The 26,959-nt window shown below is 32.0% G+C and overlaps 1 protein-coding gene across 4 annotated transcripts in view; it reads right to left on the bottom strand.

Annotated features, from left to right (window-relative positions):
* Positions 1-596: 596 nt before the first annotated feature.
* The window catches only part of nebu (solute carrier family 2 member nebulosa), a 102,259-nt gene continuing 75,896 nt past the window's right edge, over positions 597-26,959 (bottom strand). For 3 of the 4 annotated variants that reach the window (XM_075303779.1, XM_075303778.1, XM_075303777.1), the window contains 3 exons: positions 3,316-3,930; positions 2,998-3,249; positions 597-2,808 (listed from right to left, as the gene is read on the bottom strand). In XM_075303779.1, coding sequence (XP_075159894.1) covers positions 2,245-2,808; positions 2,998-3,249; positions 3,316-3,906 — 1,407 coding nt within the window. In that variant the 5' untranslated portion in view covers positions 3,907-3,930 and the 3' untranslated portion in view covers positions 597-2,244. The remainder of the gene's footprint in view (positions 2,809-2,997; positions 3,250-3,315; positions 3,931-26,959) is intronic. The other variant, XR_012721285.1, reaches the window with a different exon arrangement.

The following is a 26,959-nucleotide window of genomic DNA, read 5'->3' as shown; positions in this document are numbered from 1 at the left end:
GTATATTTTATTTTACTTTAATTTAATTTAATTTGAAATAATTTTTTAAAATAAATTATGTTTTATATAATGTAATTAAATTTTATTTTATTTTATTTTAATTAATTTAATATATTTTGTTTTATTTCAATTTAATTTAAATATATTTCAATTTACTTCAATTTTCTTTTGTCTATTAATTTATATTTTATATAATTTAAATTAAATTTATTTTCATTTGATTTACAACAAAGAAATTTTTTTTTTTCAATTAAATTAGGTTTCATATTATATGAAAAAATAAGAGAAATTTATTGACACTAAACAACATTTCAGCAAAAGTAATAATGATTATTTCAGTCTTTTTCTATTGGATTTTGAATTTTTAGAATAAATAAATCACTTTGATGTATGGATAAAGAAACAATTTTAAAGCACACCTATAATATAATTGCAGACCGAGATAAAATTACAAAAATATTTTAAAATGATTTTTAATTAAAAATACATCATACAAAGATATATATATATAAAACAACATTCATACACTTAACATTATAATATAAAACATACATTATTATATTTTTTAGAATATTTTATATGCCTTATATATATGACAATGAAGCGTTTACAGATGGATAGACAACGGAATACAGTGATTTACAAAAGAGTAGGCATGTTTTCATATTTTAGTTATTAATTCCAATATTGTTTTTCAATATGCATACATATTATTTATAATACAATTGTATTCTTTTCTATATAAATGCATTGTTACTGTTATCAGTATAACATATCCAATAACATTTCTCTCGCTCTCGTATACTCTTATTGCCCCTATAGATTGTCTCTCAGTGATTCTTTACAAAATACCTCAATATAACTGTAATTTCTTGTTTCAGTGGTGATAATTATTAAACCTCTTTAATTAAGGGAATTTAATTAATAGAATTTCTTAAATAATTAAATATTGAAATTATTTTGTTTAGTATATTCATATATACTAAGAGATCCATGTATCGAATATGTAACTGGGGTATCAATGAGGCTGACTGTCTGTGTGTACTTGTTTGAAAATGATATTTCATGAAACTATGCATTCGAGAGAGAGAGAGAGACAAAGTGTTAATGAGAGAGCCAGGGCTTTGATTTGACAACCTAAAACCTCTAATATATGAATTCACTATATGCGAAATTGTTTATGAAAACAATTCATAAAATAAATTATCTATTTTTTGTTTCATTAACTTATTTGATAACAAATATAGTTCTTTTACACAGAGATTTTTGTAATTTTTCTCTTGGACAATTAAGAGAAAAGCAATATTGGATTTGGACATTTGAAAAATGTTACTGTAGGCGTATTTCACCATATCTATAAAAAAAAATGTAAAATCATAACAAGAGTTTATAACATTAGGGTGGGTCTTAGTGGCAGATAGAGTTAAATTTATACATTTTAGAACAACTCTGGTTTTTGTTTGCAAATTATTACAACAAAATACATCGGAATTTTGTTTAAAAAAATTCACTTTGGCTATTAAAGTAAAATCCTTAAACTGAACAATGATTGTTGCTATGGTTATAGGTAAATATGAATTTATTTTCACCCTAAAAGCAAATATTTTTCCAATCGGGCAGAGATTGGTATTTTCTTACAGAAATATCATTTCAAAGGTATTTCTTATATCTGAAATTATTTTTTTTTAAGAAATTTCATTTTTATACCCTATTCACATTAGGAGATTTGAAATCCAGTTTTTATAAAGCAAATGACAGTTGAAATCTAGTTAAAGTGGATTTTAGAGTGTAATGTGAATGAGGTATTAAAGAATTTATGCTAGGGTTATAATAAATTCGATTTTTTTTGTCTCTAACGAAATTCCTTTAACAATAAAAGCTATGATATTTTCCATATCAAAAAATCTCATTTCGGAGAGAGAAAAATTTCGCTACTCCGAAATCATATTTTAGACCAAACTAACTTTCAACTATTGGCCATTTATATATTTTTAAGGGCATTTAACAATCGTTAGCTATATACCATGGCAACGATTGTCATTGTGTTTTTGTATTTTGTTCTAAAATTTCATTTCAGACTATAAATTGTCTTTTTTGTATGTATATATTTTTAGTGCGTAATAAACCTTAACATATTTTTACCATTTAATTGCCTTCTATCTCACGATGATGTATAGTAAAGGATCCCATTCCGGTGTTTCTTTGCCACTGAACTTCTTCTCACATGATATAAATTGATCCAATTTAAAGGGCATTTCCCGTTGTTTGATTGGATCTTTTTCCAGCCAATTCATCTTGAATTTCATTTAGACTCTTGCCCTTGGTCTCTGGGACAAAGACAAACACAAAGATAGCTCCAATTACGGTAATACCAGCAAATAGCCAAAATGTTTCTCCACTACCCAAGGCTTCTTTGAGATTGACAAAAGTTTTGGTAACAATGAAGGCCAAAACCCAATTTGATGTTCCGGCAATGGATCCAGCCACACCTTTAATATCGGAAGCAAACAATTCGCCCATCATCAACCATGGTACTGGGCCAAAACCAATCGAGAACATAATAATGAAGACACACAAACTGCAAACTGGTAACCAACCAAGACTTTCCACAGAGCTGGCATCTTTCTCTTTCATATAGAAGTATACACCCATGGCAACGGTTGAAAGGGCCATGACCGAAGCAGAGGCCAAGAGTAAAAGACGACGACCCAATTTATCAACCACGAGGACTGAGACAAAAGTAGCTATCACTTGCATAACACCAACTAGAATGGTTGAGAGATTGGCATCAATTCCGGTTTCAGCATCCTGTGGAAAAAAAAGAAAAAGGAGAATTAAAAAGATAATTTTTATAGAAATAATGAAAACTTTTCTTTAATCTTTATGGTATGAAATCATAACAATAGCGAAAAATTTCATTTTATTTATGAACTTCTTTTGTTGGCTCAATTTTAATGGCAAATTTCTTTAATAAACAAATCTTCAACAAAAACTTACCCGGAATATATCGGTGGAATAGAAGATAACAGCATTAATACCGCACAATTGCTGGAAGAACATAAGACCCAAACTAATGCACAAAGCCTTAATTGTAACTGGACGCATTAGGGCGCTACCAATGGAAACAGGGTTTTCTTTGATTTTACGTTCAGTTTCCTTAAGTTCCTCAATTTCCATTTTATAATCGTATTCTTCACCACGTAACCATTGGATGGATTTAACAGCACTATCATTCTTATTTTTAGAAACCTAGAGAAAAACGGAGAAAATCCTTAGAATCATATGGACAATATTTCATATAATACCAGCACTTACCAAATAGGTTGGAGATTCAGGCATGAAAACAAATATGGCACCAAAAACCAATGGTAAGATGCCACAAACAATACTCATCCAAAAGACATTGAGTCCAGCTCCAATGGCATAAACAAATAGAATACCAGCCGTGATCATCAATTGGAAGAAACTACCCAATGTACCTCGTATATCCTTATGGGCAATTTCGCCCGTGTACATGGGAGCAGTAACACAAAAAGCACCACCTGAGATACCCAAGATGAAACGAGCCGCATACATCATTTCAACATTTTGGGCCCAAATCAGTAAGGCCCAGCCCAAAGTGAAGGGTAATACCAATAGCAACATGGTTAATTTGCGGCCAATAAAGTTGATGAGGAACCCGATGGGGATACAAACACAAGCTGCACCCAATGTCATGGCAGATCCTATCCAAGAGAATGCCGATTCGCTCACAGGAAATCCATAATCACCATTCGTCAGTGGTGTCTGAGCTGGTGATGTCCAGCCAAGTAAAGATCCAGCGGCAAAAGCACCGCCAGCGGCTGATAGAGCAGCTACATACTGGGGAAAGGTTCTGGATGGTGATTCCGTGGACCCTAGAACCATGTTGTCGAGCAAAGAATCCTGATCCTGTAAAAATAAAAACCAAAACACAAAATTAATTTCATATTGGCAAAGAGCTGTTATTCCCATTTACTTGTCCCTCAAATATTCCAACGTAATATATTCTCTGTGTCTTGGTCTAACCAATATGCCCTACTGAATATGGGTCATAGATTGACAAAATTTTCTCTAGTGCCTGAGTGCCGAATTTGTAGTTGCAGAGGCGGCGCTAATATGTTTACTTATTGAGGGGATATTTGCTACGATAAGATAAGTTAGCGATTAAAAATAAGTTATTGAAGTCCTCCATCGAATATTTTATGCTCGATTAGATAAGAGAGCGTGCTGGATTATCCAGTTGATAATCATAAACAATTCCAATTTGGAGTGTTTGTGATCAAATGGGGAAAAAATGTAGTGTGAGTAACTATTATTGTTTCAATTAAATTTTAATTTAACTTCAATTGTGATTCTTTTTTAATTTTAATTTGAAATGCAATCGCAATTTTAGTTTTAATTTTTTGAATTTTAATATAAATTTTAATTTATGTTTTAATTTCAATTTTAGATATAATTTTAATTTTAATTTAAAAATAAAAATACAATTTAAATAAAAAGATAATTTAAATTAAAATTGAAACAAAAAAAAAATAAATAAAATAAAAAGTATGATTAACAAAATAAATTAAAATGAAATAAAAATTAAATTTAAATTTAAATTCAAATTTAATTTTTATTTTAATTTTAATTTCTATAGAAAATTTTTGCAAAATTTTATTGCTATAGAAAATTTTGTCAAAATTTTATTTCTATAGAAAATTTTGTCAAAATTTTATTTCTATAGAAAATTTTCTAAAAATTTTATTTCTATAGAAAATTTTCTCAAAATTTTATTTTTATAGAAAATCTTATCAAAATTTTATTTCTATAGAAAATCTTGTCAAAATTTTATTTCTATAGAAAATTTTGACAAAATTTTCTAAAGAAATAAAATTTTGACAACGTTTTCTATAGAAATAAATTTTTCACAAAATTTTCTATAGAAATAAAATTTGGCAAAATTTTCTGTAGAAATAAAATTTTGATAAAATTTTCTATAGAAATAAAATTTTGACAAAATTTTCTATACAAATAAAATTTTGACAAAATTTTCTATAGAAATAAAATTTTGACTAAATTTTCTATAGAAATAAATTTTGACTAAATTTTCTATAGAAATAAAATTTTGGCAAAATTTTCTATAGAAATAAAATTTTGACTAAATATTCTATAGAAATAAAATTTTGACTAAATTTTCTATAGAAATAAAATTGTGACTAAATTTTCTATAGAAATAAAATTTTGACTAAATTTTCTATAGAAATAAAATGTGGACAAAATTTTCTATGGAAATAAAATTTTGACAAAATTTTCTATAGAAATAAAATGTTGATAAAATTTTCTATAGAAATAAACTTTTGCGAAAATTTTCTATAGAAATAAAATGTGGACAAAATTTTCTATGGAAATAAAATTTTGACAAAATTTTCTATAGAAATAAAATTTTGACAAAATTTTCTATAGAAATAAAATTTTGGCAAAATTTTCTATAGAAATAAAATTTTGACAAAATTTTCTAAAGAAATAAAATTTTGACAACGTTTTCTATAGAAATAAAATTTTGACAAAATTTTCTATAGAAATAAAATTTAAAAAAAAAATCTAGAAATTCAATATAAAAAATATATTTCGAATAAAACAATAACCAAAAAAAATTGGTAGATTTTTGGTAAAATTTTCCTCAAATTTTCGTGGATTATTTTTGGCACGAGTGGCAACCGTGATACTAATACTGTAGGTGTAAAATGAGATATAGCTCCTACATGTATAAAATCTCTGGGAAAATGTTGCAATTTCCCTGTCTGACAACTGTCAAATGCATTCTCTCTTTTGCTGGCTCTAAACGTGTAAACGAACTGCTTTTTGAACGGAGCTAATATCGTCATTTTTGGGGCAAAAATCGGAAAATCGACATTTGCTATTTTTTTAGTAAAAATCGACAAAATGCCGATAAATCGGAAAAATTAGCAGCCCTGGTGCTATATGATGATCTCAACTTCAAATTTCTCATAGAGCCAAAGAGAGTAGTAGACATTAATATAAAAAATATGACATACTTATGTAGTAATGCAGCCATTTGCAGTTGTTGTTGGATCTCTCGATTGGTCATATCAAATGTTTACAACAACAGCCAGTATTGGGGATTTCCCCCCGAATTGGGGATATTTTTTGTGAATGGGGACGAAATCTCTGATTTGGGGACTTGGGGATTTGTTGCGGAATTTCCATAAATTTGGGGAATTTTGTTAAAATTTTATTTCTATAGAAAATCTTGTCAAAATTTTATTTCTATAGAAAATTTTGTCAAAATTTTATTTCTATAGAAAATTTTGTCAAAATTTTATTTCTGTAGAAAATTTTATTTCTATAGGAAATTTGTGCAAAATTTTATGACTATAGAACATTTTTGCAAAATTTTAAGCTTTAATTTTAGTTATAATTTAAATTTAAAAATAAAAATAAAATAAAAATATAATTAATATAAAAATAAAAATAAAATTTAAATAAAAAGAAAATTAAATTCAAAATTAAAATAAAAATTAAGAAATAAATTAAAATTAAATAAAAATTAAATTGAACTTAAAATTTAAATTTAATTTTTAATTAATTTTAATTTTAATTGAAATTTTGTTATTATTTAAATTGTATTTTTATATTTTTTTATTAATTTTATTTTTATTTTTACTTTTACTTTTAATATTAATATTAGTTTAATATTAATTTTAATCTCAATTTTAATGTTATTTTTAATATAAATTTTAATTTTGTTTTAATTTTATTTTTAATATTAAGTTAAAAATAAAAACACAATTTAAGTAGAAACGATATTAATATTGCAATTAAAAACAATAAAATTAAAGAAAAAATAAATTTAACATTAAAATTAAATTTAAATTCAACTTAAATGTTAAAATGGCAGCCCGATTTATTGTCAGGCTCACTTAGACTATTCAGTCCATTGTGATAAAATTAAAACTTAATTTAATTTTTTATTTTAATGTTAATTTCAAGTTTAATTTAAATTTTGTTTTTATTATTTTTTTTATTATTTTTAATATTAAGTTTTTATTTTAATATAAATTTTACCTTCAATATTAAAAATAAAATTAATATTAATGTTGAAAATAAGAATAATATTAATAAATAAAATAAAAATACAATTTAAATAAAAACAAAATTTAAATTATATAAAAATTAAAATTAAATTTAATTTAAATTTCTATTTAGTTATTAATTTTAATTTCAAGTTTAATTTAAATGTTATTTTTATTTAAATTGTATTTTTATTTTTGTACCCTAAACCACATAGTGGTCAGGGTATAATAACATTCATCTGCCAAAAATGTGTCTACCAGAAATATTGATTTTAGACCCCATAAAATATATACCGATCGACTCAGAATCACCTCCTGTGTCGATCTAGCGCTTGGTGTCCGTCTGTCCATGTATTTGTTGTTCACAGGATTCCGGTCGCAATTATTAGCCGATTTTGACGAAATTTGGTACAGGGTGTTTTAGGCACAAGGACGAACGCTATTGGAATTTTGGAAGAAATTGGTTCAGATTTAGATATAGCTCCCAAATATATGTATCGCCCGATTTTGACAAATTGGGTCACATTGCACTTTTTTACTGACCCATCGTCAAATATAGCACAAAATAATCTTTTTTTTATCACCCTTCAAGTCTGCAAAATTTCATCAAAATCGGTTCAGATTTAGATAAAGCTCCCATATATATGTATCACCCAATTTTCCCAAATTTGGCCATAAAACCCTTATTTATTAAGCGATCTTACTCAAACTTGGCTTACTCTATTCTTTTATAGTACTAACAATATGTGCTAAAAATCATCGAAATCGGTTCAGATTTAGATATAGCTCCCGTATATATGTATCGCCCGATTTTGCTAAATTTGCCGTATAACCTTTATTTATCAACCGATCGTATTAAAAGTTGGCTAAATGTAGTCTTCTATAGCGGCCTCATTTATTAACTGATCGTATTCAAATTTTATACAAGGTAACCTTCTATGGTATCAATCATACCAGCAAAATATTTTACAAATTGGTTCAGATTTAGATATAGCTCTCATATATATGTATCGCTCGATTTTTCCAAATTTGGACATAATACTCTCATTTATTAACCAACGATACTCAAATTTCAAATTTTGATGTACTAGACGATCGTATTTAGACTTACATGTGACTCTTACATAATATTATTGCCCGATTTTTACAAATTTGGATTTATTACCCACAACAATTTGAGAGATTCCCCCATTTTTATACCCTGCTCCACACTGTGGAACAGGGTATTATAAGTTAGTGCATATGTTTGCAACACCCAGAAGGAGACGAGATAGACACATGGTGTCTTTGGCAAAAATGCTCAGGGTGGGCTCCTGAGTCGATATAGCGATGTCCGTCTGTCCGTCTGTCCGTCTGTCCGTCTGTCCGTGAACACATTTTTGTAATCAAAGTCTAGGTCGCAGTTTTAGTCCAATCGACTTCAAATTTGGCACAAGTATGTGTTTTGGCTCAGAATAGATCCCTATTGATTTTGGAAGAAATCGGTTCAGATTTAGATATAGCTCCCATATATATATTTCGCTCGATATGGACTTATATGGCCCCAGAAGCCAGAGTTTTACCCTAATTTGCTTAAAATTTTGTACAAGAAGAACAATTAGTACTATAGTCAAGTGTGCCAAATTTTATCGAAATCGGTTCAGATTTAGATATAGCTCCCATATATATCTTTCGCCCGATATGGACTAATACGGTCCCAGAAGCCAGAGTTTTACCCCAATTTGGTTGAAATTTTGCACAGGGAGTAGAATTAGCATTGTAGCTATGCGTGCCAAATTTGGTTGAAATCGGTTCAGATTTAGATATAGCTCCCATATATAGCTTTCACCCGATTTACACTCATAGGACCACAGTTGCCAATTTTATGCTCCGATTTAGTTGAAATTTTGCACAGGGAGTAGAATTAGCATTGTTGCTATGCGTGTCAAGTTTGGTTGAAATCGGTTCAGATTTAGATATAGCTCCCATATATAGCTTTCGCCCGATTTACACTCATATGACCACAGAGGCCAATTTTTTGCTCCGATTTAGTTGAAATTTTGCACAGGGAGTAGAATTAGCTTTGTAGCTATGCGTGCAAAATTTGGTTGAAATCGGTTCAGATTTAGATATAGCTCCCATATATATGTTTTTCTGATTTCGACAAAAATGGTCAAAATACCAACATTTTCCTTGTAAAATCGCCACTGCTTAGTCGAAAAGTTGTAAAAATGACTCTAATTTTCCTAAACTTCTAATACATATATATCGAGCGATAAATCATAAATAAACTTTTGCGAAGTTTCCTCAAAATTGCTTCAGATTTAAATGTTTCCCATATTTTTTTTACTAACATTGTGTTCCACCCTAGTGCATTAGCCGACTTAAATTTTGAGTCTATAGATTTTGTAGAAGTCTATCAAATTCTTCCAGATCGAGTGATATTTAAATGTATGTATTTGGGACAAACCTTTATATAGCCCCCAACACATTTGGCGGATGTGATATGGTATCGAAAATTTAGATCTACAAAGTGGTGCAGGGTATAATATAGTCGGCCCCGCCCGACTTTAGACTTTCTTACTTGTTAATAATAGACTCGACATTAATGGCATACTAACTTTGTAGGTGCAAAACCAACTATAGCTCCTAATATCAGACATTTCTGCTCAGATTGTGACAAGACCCCGTAATGTTCTTAAATACAAAAATGCGATTTATCTCTAAAACCTATACCAATGATACCCCACAAATGCATATGTTTACTAATTCAGTAGAGATGGTTTAGGGTATGATATAGTCGGCCCCGTCCAACTTTCTACTTTACTCACTTGTTTTAATTTAAATTTATACTTTAATTTTAATAGAATTCACCTAATTTATTTTAAGCTGGATTAAGTTAGATTAATTTAGTTTAACTTAACTTAATGTAATTAAATTTAGGTTTTTTAGTTTTATGTAATTTAATGTAATAAAATAATATAAAATTAAATTTGAATTCAACTAATTCTAATTTCTAATTTCAATATATGTTAATTTACTTGCTTCAAAAAGCTTACATTAAATTTTAAACCTACTTTTTCCATACAAATTCCATTGATAAAAAGTCTATAAATTATTTTGAATATGGACATTACTCTCCAACTTCGATATGTATATGCCAAGTGGCTGCATGATCGCTCCGCTATCCTACGCCCCTGAAATTATCTACGTATACTCCCAACTAAAAATGTTATTATTTCAACTATAATCACTTCTAATGCCTATATTCCATTTATGATCCCTGATAACGTTGATGTACATTGATATTATTATTAGCGGTTTTCATTCATGTTTAATAAGTTCTTCACTTTTTTTGGTATCAAAATGACTTAATGTATAAATATTTAGAAAATATCAAAGCAAAGCAAAAAAAAAAAAAAAATAATCAATCATATTAAGGGTTTAAATATTAAATAAGAGTGACTGTCCATAAAGATCGAAGAATAATGAAAGGAAATCAACATATTGATCAGGATGGAAGGGGGACGTCCCTCGAGGACAGATCCTTATTACCCGAATGTAGCCTTATTGCAGGGAGCCACCGTGGTGCAATGGTTAGCATGCCCGCCTTGCATACACAAGGTCGTGGGTTCGATTCCTGCTACGACCGAACACCAAAAAGTTTTTCAGCGGTGGATTATCCCACCTCAGTAATGCTGGTGACATTTCTGAGGGTTTCAAAGCTTCTCTAAGTGGTTTCACTGGAATGTGGAACGCCGTTCGGACTCGGCTATAAAAAGGAGGTCCCTTGTCATTGAGCTTAACATGGAATCGGGCAGCACTCAGTGATAAGAGAGAAGTATCACAATGGACTGAATAGTCTAAGTGAGCCTGATACATCGGGCTGCCACATAACCTAACCTAACCTAGCCTTATTGCAATGTACTTGATAGTCTAACTGTGCCCTGAATTACACTCAACCACTTTTCCAAGGGATAATAAATTAATAAACAAGTAAGAAAGTCTAAAGTCGGGCGGGGCCGACTATATTATACCCTGCACCACTTTGTAGATCTAAATTTTCGATACCATATCACATCCGTCAAATGTGTTGGGGGCTATATAAAGGTTTGTCCCAAATACATACATTTAAATATCACTCGATCTGGAAGAATTTGATAGACTTCTACAAAATCTATAGACTCAAAATTTAAGTCGGCTAATGCACTAGGGTGGAACACAATGTTAGTAAAAAAAATATGGGAAACATTTAAATCTGAAGCAATTTTGAGGAAACTTCGCAAAAGTTTATTTATGATTTATCGCTCGATATATATGTATTAGAAGTTTAGGAAAATTAGAGTCATTTTTACAACTTTTCGACTAAGCAGTGGCGATTTTACAAGGAAAATGTTGGTATTTTGACCATTTTTGTCGAAATCAGAAAAACATATATATGGGAGCTATATCTAAATCTGAACCGATTTCAACCAAATTTTGCACGCATAGCTACAAAGCTAATTCTACTCCCTGTGCAAAATTTCAACTAAATCGGAGCAAAAAATTGGCCTCTGTGGTCATATGAGTGTAAATCGGCCGAAAGCTATATATGGGAGCTATATCTAAATCTGAACCGATTTCAACCAAACTTGACACGCATAGCAACAATGCTAATTCTACTCCCTGTGCAAAATTTCAACTAAATCGGAGCAAAAAATTGGCAACTGTGGTCCTATGAGTGTAAATCGGGTGAAAGCTATATATGGGAGCTATATCTAAATCTGAACCGATTTCAACCAAATTTGGCACGCATAGCTACAATGCTAATTCTACTCCCTGTGCAAAATTTCAACCAAATTGGGGTAAAACTCTGGCTTCTGGGACCGTATTAGTCCATATCGGGCGAAAGATATATATGGGAGCTATATCTAAATCTGAACCGATTTCGATAAAATTTGGCACACTTGACTATAGTACTAATTGTTCTTCTTGTACAAAATTTTAAGCAAATTAGGGTAAAACTCTGGCTTCTGGGGCCATATAAGTCCATATCGAGCGAAATATATATATGGGAGCTATATCTAAATCTGAACCGATTTCTTCCAAAATCAATAGGGATCTATTCTGAGCCAAAACACATACTTGTGCCAAATTTGAAGTCGATTGGACTAAAACTGCGACCTAGACTTTGATTACAAAAATGTGTTCACGGACAGACGGACAGACGGACAGACGGACAGACGGACATCGCTATATCGACTCAGGAGCCCACCCTGAGCATTTTTGCCAAAGACACCATGTGTCTATCTCGTCTCCTTCTGGGTGTTGCAAACATATGCACTAACTTATAATACCCTGTTCCACAGTGTGGAGCAGGGTATAAATAGTAAGCCCGGACTTTTTAATTAACTTGCACATTTCCCCCCATATAAAAAATTTAGATACCTGCACAATGTTCTTCTAAATTATTCGCATTCACTTTGCTCTTGGACATTTTCTTCCATAATAGCTAAAAAGTCAAACATTACTATTGTTGACTTCAATTGTTGCTTGTATACGAACTAGCATTATTATCTCTAATAAATATAAGAAATATGGGAGTGGTTTTTATCAATGTGATAAATCCTGCTATTATTAAAACAATTATTGCTATTGCCAAATATTGAAAAAAAAAAAAATAATAACAATAAATGTACAATCTAATGGTTGGCTAATAATAATCATATGTTATAAATACTTATTCATATGGCTTATTTATGTTCGCTAGTTTCCATAGAGAGAGAAAAAGGGAAATAGAGTGAGCGAGAGAGATTCCACAAATAATCTACGGATTAGTATTGCCAGATTATTTTCCAACCAAAATTTCCTCGAACTTTTATTTCTATAGAAAATGTTATTTCTACATTTGTATAGAAAATTTTGTCAAAATTTTATTTCTATAGAAAATTTTGTCAAAATTTTATTTCTATAGAAAATTTTTGAAAAATTTTATTTCTATAGAAAATTTTTGAAAAATTTTATTTCTATAGAAAATTTTTGAAAACTTTTATTTCTATAGAAAATTTTTGAAAAATTTTATGTCTACGGAAAATTTTAGTCAAAATTTTACTTCTATAGAAAATTTTATCAACATTTTATTTCTATAGTAAATTTTATCAAAATTTTTTTTCTATAGAAAATTTTGCCATAATTTAATTTTCATAGAAAATTTTGTCAAAATTTTATTTCTTTAGACAATTTTGTTCAAATTTTATTTCTATAGAAATATTTGGCAAAATTTGATTTCTATATAAAATTTTGTCTAAATTTTATTTCACTAGAAAAGGTTGTCAAAATTTTATTTCTATAGAAAATTTTATCAAAATTTTATTTCTATAAAAATTTTGCCAAAATTTTATTTCTCTAGAAAATATTGCAAAAATTTTAGTTTATTTCTATAGAAAATTTTTGTCAACATTTCTCTAGAACATTTCTCTAGAAGATTTTATCAAGATTTCATTTCTATAGATTTTTTTTATTTTATTTCTATAGAAAATTATGTCAAAATTTTATTTTTATAGAAAATTTTGTCAAAAACTATATTTCTCTAGACAATTTTGTCAAATTTTTATTTCTATAGAAAATTTTGTCAACATTTTTTTCTATGGAAAGTATTGTCAAAATTTTGTCAATTTTGTCAAAATTTTATTTCTCTGGAAAATTTTTGTAAAATTTTATTTCTCTAGAAAATTTTGTTTTTTTTTTATTTTATATTTTTTATATTTATATTTTATATATTTATTTGTTCAATTTCATGTATGCGTATAAGTAAATATAATAATAATTATATTAACGCCGCGAAGCTAAACTTGTATGCAATGATTGAAGCGAGATCATTAATACTTTTTATTTTATATTACATTAGAGAAAGGTACAATTGATAACAAAAATATGTAGATTTAACATGTTTCCATTTAGAATGAAGAGCTTCATTGCGTAGATAACACTAGGCAACAAATAACAAACTTTTCTCTGTGAATTGTTTCTAGCATATTTTTTCTTATTGATTATGACCTACTAAACACGAAAATGATTTTTAAAGATTTTTAAATTTTGACCTTTTCGGTCTTTTACCAAATTTTTACCGCTATTTGTTGTTCGATTTTGTTAAGTAAGGGCTTATTTTCTTTGTAAAAATTTCAGCTATACGTAAAAAACCAAAATTGCTGTTAGCAATTTTTTTATATTTTATATGAATCTTTATATGTTTTTTTCTGCCACATTTTTACTAAAAAAACGCCGTTTTTTAACCTTTTTAAGCCGCCAACACCCAAACTACTTACCCGATTTGAAAATTTTCTGAGAATGAGTTGTAGACGGCTCAATTTTCTTTAATTTGAGTAGTATTAAGATCAAAAAGGTCAAAGAAAACGAAATATATGCTCAAACTTGGAAGTGTACCTCCAAAAATTAAAAAAAAATTGTATCTCGAAAACCAATCGACAGAAATTTTTTTAAAAATCATTTTCGTGTTTAGTAGGTCATAATCAATAAGAAAAAATATGCTAGAAACAATTCACCAAATGGCTGTTGGCTAGTGTAATAAACGTTTATACCCTTCACCACTACTGTGGTACAGGGTATAATAAGTTTGTGCATTTGTATGTAACACCAAGAAGGAAAAGTCTGAGACCCACCGTTTAGTATACCGATCGTCTTAGAATTAAATTCTGAGTCGATTTAGCGATGTCCGTCTGTCTGTCTGTCTGTTGATGTATTTTTGTGTGCAAAGTACAGCTCGCAGTTTTAGTCCGATTGTCCTAAAATTTGGTATAGGGTCCTGTTTCGGTTCAAAGACGATCCCTATTAATTTTGGAAAAAATCGGTTCTGATTTAGATATAGCCGCCATATATATTTATCACCGATCTGGTCATAATTGGCGTGTATATAAACCGATCTTCTTCAAACTCCGTACATGCGAATATTTTATGAGTCTCGAAAAACTTGCAAATCGGTTCAGATTTAGATATAGCTCCCATATATAGCTTTCGCCCGATTTACACTCATTTGCCCACAGAGGCCAATGTTTTGCTCCGATTTAGTTGAAATTCTGCACAGGGAGTAGAATTAGCATTATAGCTATGCATGTCAAATTTGGTTGAAATCGGGTCAGATTTAGATATAGCTCCCATATATAGCTTTCGCCCGATTTACACTCATATGACCACAGAGGCCAATCTTTTACTCCGAGTTAATTGAAATTTTGCACAGGGAGTAGAATTAGCATTGTTGCTATGCGTGCCAAATTAGGTTGAAATCGGTTCAGGTTTAGATATATCTCCCATATATATGTTTTTCTGATTTCGACAAAAATGGTCAAAATACCAACATTTTCCTTGTTAAATCGCCACTGCTTAGTCGAAAAGTTGTAAAAATGACTCTTATTTTCCTAAACTTCTAATACATATATATCGAGCGATAAATCATAAATAAAATTTTGCGAAGTTTCCTTAAAATTGCTTCAGATTTAAATGTTTCCCATATTTTTTTACTAAAATTGTGTTCCACCCAAGTGCATTAGCCAACTTAAATTTTGAGTCTATAGATTTTGTAAAAGTCTATCAAATTGTGTCCAAATCGAGTGATATTTAAATGTATGTATTTGGGACAAACCTTTATATATAACACCCAACACATTGGACGGATGTGGTATGGTATCGAAAATTTAGATCTACAAAGTGGTGCAGGGTATAATATAGTCGGCCCCGTCCGATTTTAGACTTTCCTTACTTGTTTTTTACTAAAATTGTGTTCCACCCTAGTGCATTAGCCAACTTAAATTTTGAGTCTATAGATTTTGTAAAAGTCTATCAAATTCTGTCCAAATCGAGTGATATTTAAATGTATGTATTTTGGACAAACCTTTATATATAGCACCCAACACATTTGACGGATGTGATATGGTATCGAAAATTTAGATCTACAAAGTGGTGGTGGGTATAATATAGTCGGCCCCGCCCGACTTTAGACTTTCCTTACTTGTTTTTTACTAAAATTGTGTTCCACCCTAGTGCATTAGCCAACTTAAATTTTGAGTCTATAGATTTTGTAAAAGTCTATCAAATTCTGTCCAAATCGAGTGATATTTAAATGTATGTATTTTGGACAAACCTTTATATATAGCACCCAACACATTTGACGGATGTGATATGGTATCGAAAATTTAGATCTACAAAGTGGTGGTGGGTATAATATAGTCGGCCCCGCCCTACTTTAGACTTTCCTTACTTGTTTCGTATAAATTTGTTTTTGTTAAAATTTTACTTCTCTCTAAATTTTATTTCTATAGAAAATTTTCTGAAAGTGTTTACTTCTATAGAAAATTTTTTACAAAATTTTACATTTCTATAGAAAGTTGTGTTAAAATTTTGTTCCTCTAGAAAATTTTGTCAAAATTATATTTCTCTAAAAATTTTTTCAAAATTTTTTTTTTCTAGAAAATTTTATCAAAATTTTATTTCTATACAAAATTTTAGTAAAAATTGTATTTCTATAGAAAATTTTGTCTTCTTGGGGTGTATTATACAAAAACTTTTTTCTTTTAACATTTGAATTCGATATTAAATGCAAAAGCTTTTGTAAAGGCATTCTTCATGTACATAATGTTAAAGACACATACATGAGTCTTTAACATTGCAATGTTAAAGCTTAACGGAAAACAAATGAACTTTACCTTGAAAGTAAGCACATATGTATATGTTATATTTAGTGTTAGCTGTTGATGTCCAAGTCAATCCATATATGACTGTTTATTCGTTCGCATTATTGTTGTTGTTCTCTACATATGCATATGTGCGTATACGCATACATATGTACATATATGGGGAAATAGCATTAACTGTAAAATTTAGAACTTCCCGTTTAATTGTTGTGCATTAGCTGCACATATCAGACAATTATTTCCCTGTTAACTGTCTGTCACATCATATTAGCATACGAAATACGTGCTTAGTCAAACTATGATAATTGAATTGAATACAAATACGCACCACGAGGCATATGTATGTTACGTATGACATATCAAACCAAAATATGACCAAGAATGAAATGCAAGACCAATTTCATCCACACATACTTTGGCCACTTTTATGGGAATTAAAAATTTTCATTGCATATAAAGGGTGATTCTTTTGAGGTTAGGATTTTCATGCATTAGTATTTGACAGATCACGTGGGATTTCAGACATGGTGTCAAAGAGAAAGATGCTCAGTATGCTTTGACATTTCATCATGAATAGACTTATTAACGAGCAACGCTTGCAAATTATTGAATTTTATTACCAAAATCAGTGGCAGAAAATCCGCTTTTTTATCGACAAATTTTGTTCAGCGATGAGGCTCATTTCTGGTTGAATGGCTACGTAAATAAGCAAAATTGCCGCATTTGGAGTGAAGAGCAACCAGAAGCCGTTCAAGAACTGCCCATGCATCCCGAAAAATGCACTGTTTGGTGTGGTTTGTACGCTGGTGGAATCATTGGACCGTATTTTTTCAAAGATGCTGTTGGACGCAACGTTACGGTGAATGGCGATCGCTATCGTTCGATGCTAACAAACTTTTTGTTGCCAAAAATGGAAGAACTGAACTTGGTTGACATGTGGTTTCAACAAGATGGCGCTACATGCCACACAGCTCGCGATTCTATGGCCATTTTGAGGGAAAACTTCGGAGAACAATTCATCTCAAGAAATGGACCGGTAAGTTGGCCACCAAGATCATGCGATTTGACGCCTTTAGACTATTTTTTGTGGGGCTACGTCAAGTCTAAAGTCTACAGAAATAAGCCAGCAACTATTCCAGCTTTGGAAGACAACATTTCCGAAGAAATTCGGGCTATTCCGGCCGAAATGCTCGAAAAAGTTGCCCAAAATTGGACTTTCCGAATGGACCACCTAAGACGCAGCCGCGGTCAACATTTAAATGAAATTATCTTCAAAAAGTAAATGTCATGGACCAATCTAACGTTTCAAATAAAGAACCGATGAGATTTTGCAAATTTTATGCGTTTTTTTTAAAAAAAAAGTTATCAAGCTCTTAACAAATCACCCTTTATTTATATATGTATTTTGTTTGGTAGGGATAAAGCTAATATTCCAATCGAGAGAGCTGTATTATTTTTTCTAGAGTGTAGCTATAATTCTTATGAATCATTGTATTATAATAAAACAATAGCTTCTATGATGTGATGTGATCCTTTTATAAATGCTCTCCCACTACAATGCCCTTTTAATGTCCCCTAAATGAAATTTGAAATTCAAACACATTGTGTATAGTCAGTTGAATGAGTGGGTGGTTGTAGGCTGAGACAGAGAAGAGGCCAGAGCCAGAGTGAGTGTGAGAGAACGAGAGCGCACCTACATATGCACTGGAAATATCCGAAATAAAGATTTAGTAGGTCGTTTGTTTACTTCGGTGTGTGTGCCTTCGCCTCCATTGACGTAGTATCTAAATTGTGGTGCTTGAGGTTTTTGACTAAGCAAGCATGGGTGTTGAATTTTCTTATCGTGTGTATGTCTTGCACTATCCCCTCAAAAGCGCCAGGCGACACACCCCCTTAATGCCACCAATATATATTATCTATTGGCTAAGTGAAACGTCACCATCGTTGTAATATAGAGAATACAATTGTTTTGATGAGAGTAGAGGGTGGCACAGTCGTCCGATTTTGTTTAAAATATTGTGATGTCGTAAAGTATCACCAAAATATTTCCATTGCCGTTGAAAAGATAGGCATTTAAAAAATTTAATGATACAAATATCAATTATCTCAACTAATATTTTAAATAATTTAAATTATATTTCCAAATAAAGATATAATTTAAAATTTTTTTTCGGAACTAATTAGTTTCTCCATTCACATAGAAATAAGAAAAATCTAACTATAACTAATTATAACATAGAAATTCATAAACAAAAACAATAAATCGTGTGAACATTAAAAGAAAATAATTTATTCTAAAGGTAAAATAATTATTAAAAACCAAATAATAGCAATACTGTTTGAATTTCTCAAACATCATTTATTCTACACACAAAAAAATTTCACGAAAATTTTTCCAATTAAAATTTTAATTGAGTTTTAAAAAATATTCAATTAAAAATTTAATTGATTCAACAAATTTTTTAATTGAAACAAAAATCATTCACAAAAATAATAGCATCAATAATTGTTTTAATTGGATCAATTAACTTTTTAATTTACCTTCAATTAATTTTTTAATTGATACTATCATTTCTGTGATTGAAGACATTTCAATTAAAAATTAATTGGATCAATTAATTTCGTGATTGAATCAGAAAAAAAAATTTTTTTGTGTGTAAGGAAACGCATGAGATGTGTCCATAGCTAGGCATAATCGTGAATATTGATTGAATATTGTTTATAACCTCTTTTTATTAATTATTATTAATTTTATATTATATTTTATTAATAATATTAATGATGTACCAGCGAAAGTTCTATGTCAAAGAGTAGAACGAAGCAGAAAAAAACATCCCAATACGAGGAAAACTGTGAAAAATTGAGAGAGAAAAAGTCAAGTAGAAGCAACGAGAAGAAGACGAACCGAAGCCGAAGAAGATAATGACAAGGAGAACTACGACAAAACGAAAACCCAAACCACGAGCAAATTGGAACAAATTTTGAACGAAGAGGAGAACGAATCTGAAAAAGAAAACACGCGACGAGAAGAGTGAACCGAGAGAAAAAGAAATCAGAGAAACGAAAAAACAAACGACGACAAGAAGTGCGAACAACACCAAGCGGGGTTTGGTGTGTCTACCAGGGATGGAAAATACAATTTTTAAGAAAGTACAAAAAAGGTATTTTTTGAGCGGAAAGGTACTTTTTACAAAAATTTCACTGGGAAATTATTGTCAAGAGACTAAATTTTAAAGAAAAGAAAATTTTCTATATAAATAAAATTTTGCAAAAATTTTCTATAGAAATAAAATTTTTACAAAATTTTCAATTGAAATAAAATTTTGACAACATTTTCTACCGAAATAAAAAATCGATAATATAGAATCGCATTCTTTTTTCGACTAAAACATTCTTGAAGATCAATAAAATCCTGTTTTTGACTATGTCTTTTACAAAATCGAGATTTTCTTCCCACATGAACATGTCTGTTTTGCCATATTTGTAAAAGACTATTAGCAAATAAGGTTGATAAAGACTTCCCCAAAATATTAAAATATTTTGTCAAATATATTGTACCATAAATCTGATATCGACTCAACAATGTCTACACAAAAGGTACTAAATCATTCGCGGGGGTACTACGGTACTGACCGGGGTGAAAAAGTATTGAAAAAAGTACTATAGTACTGCATTTTTCATCCCTGGTGTCTACTATAGCATCGAATCTAATGATGGTGGACAAAGTTTCGAAAGAAAAGTATAGCGGGCAAATGAGATCGCTCGAGAACGCATTTATTTTGGAACTTGCCAGAATGAATTCAATGATAAAATATGATGAAAATATTAGAAACAAGTACTTTTTACAAAAAAAAAAAGTGCGAAAGATTGAAACATCAGATGCGGAGTCTCAGGGACATTCATACGGAACGATTTTACGGAAAATCAATGGGAGCAAGCAGTGTCTGATTTGAACGAGGAGCATGGGAGAATAATGGGGATAACTATGACCTTAGAAGCAACGGAGAAAAACTCAATTAAGTTGGAATAAATAAGACTACCGGAGTTCAGTGGGCGTCAGGAAGATTAGAATATCTTCTTTGAATTATTCCGCATTCTAATACATGAAGATGGGATAACGAGAATCTGTTTCGGTTAAAAGCTGCTTTGAAAGGAGACGCTTTGCAATTTATCCAAAAAATGCCGTTGTCTAGTAAAGGATACGAAACAGCTTTACAAGCTTTGCGCCAAAGTTACGACAACAAGCTGCTCGCTCGATCAAACGAAAATAAATTCTTCATCAACGTCTAGTATTAAGCAATTACTGAATGCATTTATTGAGTGCAATGAAGGCATCAAAGCCATGAATTTGAAATTGGAAGATACATATCCGATTCTAGCACATATTATTTTTAGAAATTTGGATTTGGAAATACGTCTATAATACAAGCAGAACACAAAAATCAAGAAATCAATGACATACTAAAATTCCTGGAACAATGATATCAAACGTTGAAACCAGTCTGGAAAGTGGATGATGCGAGAAAATCAACAAAGCAATTAGGATTTGAAGCAGCAACAGCAAAGGACTACGAGAATCAAGTAAAGTGAAGATATTGTAGAAAGCCTGGATATAAAGCATTCCAATGCAGTGAATATGCCACTTTAAGGGTTAAAGTAAGAATATAAGAATGAGTTATGCAGTAATTGCTTGAATCACAAAGCCTCAATAAGGTTTAAAAGGAAATTAAATTGTTATACATGCAATGGAGGACACCACACTACTCTACATATTAATAAAACCGAAACATACTATGAGTGAACCTCATCTAATTTTAATTGCAACAGCACAAATACGTGTAAAATGGAATCAAAATGAATTCATAACTTTTAGAGCGTTGATCGATCCCTGCGTGCAAATCTCATTTATAAGTGAGGAAACCGGTCATATTCTACAACTCCCAAAACTACAAACTGATGTAACTCTACAGGGACTTGGGGGGAATAAGTCACTGTAGAGTTGGCAAAGCCAAATCTAAAGTTGAGATTGCAGTCAAACTCCGGTTCAGGAGTGACTATGTGTTGAACATAGAAGCTGGCGTACTTCCTTTCATACAGCAAGATCCAACATGTGAGTACGATATAGATATTTGAAATAACACCATTCTTGCAGATCCGGACTTTGCGCCAGTAAACAGAATAGATGTATTGATTGGAAGTGACGTCTACCACCAAATTGTTCCAAAATAAACTGCTAGCGCAGAAAACAAAGTTAGTATGGATATTATATGGATTCATTTCAGCAAACGATCGGAGTAATGACAAAATTGTAGTCACTCACTACCCACAAAGAAAAATTTTCTGATTCAATCACGAAATTAATTGATCCAAATTAATTTTTTAATTGAAATGTCTTCAATCACGGAAATGATAGGTTAGGTTAGGTGGCAGCCCGATGTATCAGGCTCACTTAGACTATTCAGTCCATTGTGATACCACATTGGTGAACTTCTCTCGTATCACTGAGTGCTGCCCGATTCCATGTTAAGCTCAATGACAAGGGCCTCCTTTTTATAGCCGAGTCCGAACGGCGGTCCACATTGCAGTGAAACCACTTAGAGAAGTTTTGAAACCCTCAGAAATGTCACCAGTATTACTGAGGTGGGATAATCCACCGCTGAAAAACTTTTTGGTGTTCGGTCGAAGCAGGAATCGAACCCACGACCTTGTGTATGCAAGGCGGGCATGCTAACCATTGCACCACGGTGGCTCCCTAATTTAAGGTCAATTAAAAATTTATTTGATACTATTATTTTTTGTGATTGATTTTTGTTTCAATTAAAAAATTTGTTGAATCAATTAAATTGTTAATTGTATATTTTTTAAAACTCAATTAAAATTTTAATTGGAAAAATTTTCGTGAAATTTTTTTCTGTGTACGGTAAAAATTTAAGATATTACTGTCAACGAAAACGTCGTTTTTTGTGTGGAGAACTACGCATCAACAAAAACTAATTATCAGAACATTGTAAGACGTCTATTCAAGAAAGACATTGAATTGGAAGGCTCAGATCAACGATCGAGGATACTAGTCCGGAATATAAGGAAGAAGTGATGCAACAACACTAAACTCAATATAAATCCGCTGAGAGTATTTCTGTCATGGCTAAAATTTTAATATACTTTCTGGCAAACGTAGTCATGTTCCTCGCCAACGAGTTTTATTACAACATAAGAGCACTTCACCTCACTCACCTCTTAGAACAAGCTCCCTTACAATTGAAATTAAATCAGTTGAGAGAAGTTCCGTCAAAAAATTTTTAATATGCTTTCTGGCAATCGTAACCATAGTTCTCACCAACGAATTTAATCGCAACTTAAAGGAAAGATTTTTCATTCTAAAACAAAACATTCGCGAGCCATTTTGCTAATCGTAATAATTCAAAATTGATTCAAGTATAGAGAATCACAATTGACCCCTATTAAAGTTAATTTTTTCATCATTCCATGTGGCCATTTAACTGCATACAATAAAGATGGAATATACACACATAATCGTATAATTTAATTCATTGTGAAAATGATAAAAATTGTTTTCCAAAAAACAAAGTACAAAATAAATAGACAAGCGTGTATATCTGGCTGAAACTGGTCATCATTAAAATTGATTTGTTTATGATGACGACAATAACAATGATGTGGTCTTCCCAAAAATAAGCCAAAACACGAACAAAATTCATTCAACCATTTTGTACTCTTTTCGTAGTTTTTTTTTATTATTTTAGTAATTTACGGTGTGTCCCTTGTGAAAGGCATCTTGAGGTCACATTGCAATGCCCTTGTGCTGGTATAAAATGCCGGTTTTTTGGTCTATGTACTTGAAGCGTGCGACAAGGATAAGGAAGGTAGGCGAAATGACTTTATGGGACTAGTTGTTTGGTTGCTTGCTTCATATGCGCCCACTCACATTGCTGTTCGAAATTAATTTTTTCCACTGGAGTAGGATGAGTTGGAATAGATGTAATGGCAAACCGCTTAAACTACAACCAGTTTAGCATAGCTGCAAACTAGCTGCTATAAAGCCATTTCATGGATAACAATGTATTCCTGTTTTTCAACCATTTAACAAACTAGTTGAGAGGAGTAGATGATATGTTGCAACCACCGGGAGCCACCGTGGTGCAATAGTTACCATGCCCGCATTGCATACACAAGGTCGTGGGTTCCACTCCTGCTTCGACCGAACACCAAAAAGTTTTTCAGCGGTGGATTATCCCCCCTCAGTAATGCCGTTGACATTTCTGGGGGTTTCAAAGCTTCTCTAAGTGGTTTCACTGTAATGTGGAACGCCGTTCGGACTCGGCTATAAAAAGCAGGTCCCTTGTCATTGATCTTAACATGGAATCGGTCAGTGATAAGAGAAAAGTGGTATCACAATGGACTGAATAGTCTAAGTGAGCCTGATACATTGGGCTGTCACCTAACCTAACCTAACATGTTGCAACCGAATTCAATGACCAATGCAGTAATCGCTATAGAGTAGAATTTTGAGGATCTATGTGCTCTTTTGACGCCAACAACGTTTCTTTTTAAAAAATATTAGAAATCGGAATTGAATCTAAACCCAGAGAAGGAATATGATCACCTCAAAAATGTTTCAATATCAAAATGTTATTTTTGGACGAGAAACATCGAAAATTATGACCAGCGAATGTTTGCCGAGAATAGGGTCCAAAGTAAAAATTTGCTCTTGAAACAAGTTTGGGGTGATCATATTCCTTCTCAGCTTGTAGAGATTAGTAAGATAGTCAACAGTGGGAGCCTCTTGAACCCCGATGATGGGATGATGGGATCTAAGACCAATTTGGCTTTGTGACAGTGACTGATCCGAAGCAATGCGCTAAATTTTCAACCGTCTTGAGCATCCCTAGAGTGAAGAAGCGAAAATGAGAACAATTCGCAGCATTCGTGGTCCCCGAGCCAGCGACACACCGCAGTTTACACAGCTGAAGTTACCAATATCATCAACGCTAACGCAACACCATCCAAGGCCCTGGACCCCAACGGAATTGCTTGCTAATGCTGAAGCATCTGGGAATACTAAGAGTTGAGTATTTGACCAGTCTTCTCAATTTGTCTTTGGAATCACTCATTATACCCGATGGGTAGTGTGATTCCACTACTGAAGCAAAGACTCGATAAAGGGTCAACCGTTAGGCCGATTTCCCTTCTCTCGCCAGTAGTCAAGACACTTGAAGCACTACTCCTCCCCAATCTTGTGGAGAATTTTCCAGAGGCCAACATTAAAATTTTACATATCGTTTCAGCATACATAAATAGAGGACTCAATCATCATCCTAAGCACCCACGTGGCGATTGTCTTATCTACTTCAATCCAGAGATGGTTAACAGTGAGAGCCCTCTCGAACACCGCTACAAGGGATGATTGGATCTCAGTTACCTTTGGCGATTTTCAGCCGACAATTCGACGAGTAACTCGAGAGTAATAGAGCGAAAAGGTAGTCATTCGCTCCATTCGTGGTCGCCGAGCCAGCGATATACCACGGCCAAAGTGACCAATGTCATCAACATCGCAAAAACATCCAAAGCCCTGGACTCCGACGGAATTTCTGTGCTAATGCTGAAGCATCTGGGAATACTTGGAGTTGAGTACTTGATCATACTCCTTAAGGTGCCCTTGGAATCGCTCATCTCAATCTCATTATACCCGATGTCTGCAAAATTGGTTGGGTGATTGCACTTCTAAAGCCAAGCAAAGACTCTAGCAAGGATGATTCGTATAGACCGATCTCCCTTCTCTCGCCAGTAGCTAAGATACTTGAGACGCTACTCCTCCCCAGCCTTGAGGAGAATTTTCCAGCTACTAACCATCAAAATGGATTCCGTAAAGTGCATAGCTACATGACAGCATTGCATGTCATTTCAGCATACATAAATAGGGGACCAAACCAGCCCAAGGCGTGTCATAGGACTATCCTCGTGGCCCGTAACTTATCGAAGGCATTCGATATGGTTAACCATGTCGGACTATTCGTGGACATCGGGAATGCGTCTTTAACGGCAGGAACCAAACGTTGGGTTCTTAATTATTTGGGAAGGCGCCAATCGCATGTGTAATTTAGGGATAAAACGTCGAGACCTCATACAGTGAAAAGAGATTTCCCTATGGTGGGTGATATCTCCGACACTGTTCAATCTCAACTATTGATTATCTGTTAGAGCATCATTCGTATGTGGAATTTAGGGATAACAAGTATAAACGGCCGTAAGTTCGGCCAGGCCGAATCTTATGTACCCTCCACCACGAAAGACTGTCATCCACAATCGAATTACTTGGGTTGTGGTATCTAAAATCGTTTTCTAAATTGTGAGTTAGTCCATGCGTGGTATCCATTAGGCAAAAAAAAGTATGTGTAGGTAAGTCTACAAATAATTACGAATCGATATGGACTTTTGCACGGAACGTAGGGAGCCAGAATTGAAATATGGGGGTCGCTTATATGGGGGCTATATACAATTATTGATATAGGCAAATTTTTGTGTGATTGGGGATCGATTTATCTGAGGGCTATATATAACTATAGACCGATATGGACCTAGTTAGGCATGGTTGTTAACGGATGAAATTTGCTCCTCCAAGAGGCTCCAAAACCAAATCTCGGGATCGGTTTATATGGGGGCTATATATGATTATGGACTGATATGGACCACTTTTGGCATGGTTGTTAAATATCATATACTACCACCACGTACAAAATTTCAACCAGATTGGATGAATTTTGCTTCTCCAAAAGGCACCGGAGGTCAAATCTGGGGATCGGTTTATATGGGTGCTATATATAATTATGGACTGCTATGAACCAATTCCTGCATGGTTGTTGGACACCATATACTAACATCACGTACCACATTTCAACCGAATCGGATGAATTTTGCTCTTCCAAGGGGCTCGGAGGTCAAATCTGGGGATCGATGTATATGGGGGCTATATATAATTATGGACCGATTTCGACCAATTTTTGCATGGGAGTTTGAGGCCATATATTAACACCACTTACCAAATTTCAACTGAATCAGATGAATTTTGGTCTTCCAAGAGGCTCCGGAGGTCAAATCTGGTGATCGGTTTATATGGGGGCTATATATAATTATGGGTCGATGTGGACCAATTTTTGCATGTTTGTTAGAGACCATATACTA

The sequence above is a fragment of the Haematobia irritans genome, chromosome 4 (assembly GCF_050003625.1).
Source record: "Haematobia irritans isolate KBUSLIRL chromosome 4, ASM5000362v1, whole genome shotgun sequence".
NCBI lineage: Eukaryota > Metazoa > Arthropoda > Insecta > Diptera > Muscidae > Haematobia > Haematobia irritans.
This window is presented reverse-complemented; position numbering and strand designations above follow the sequence as displayed.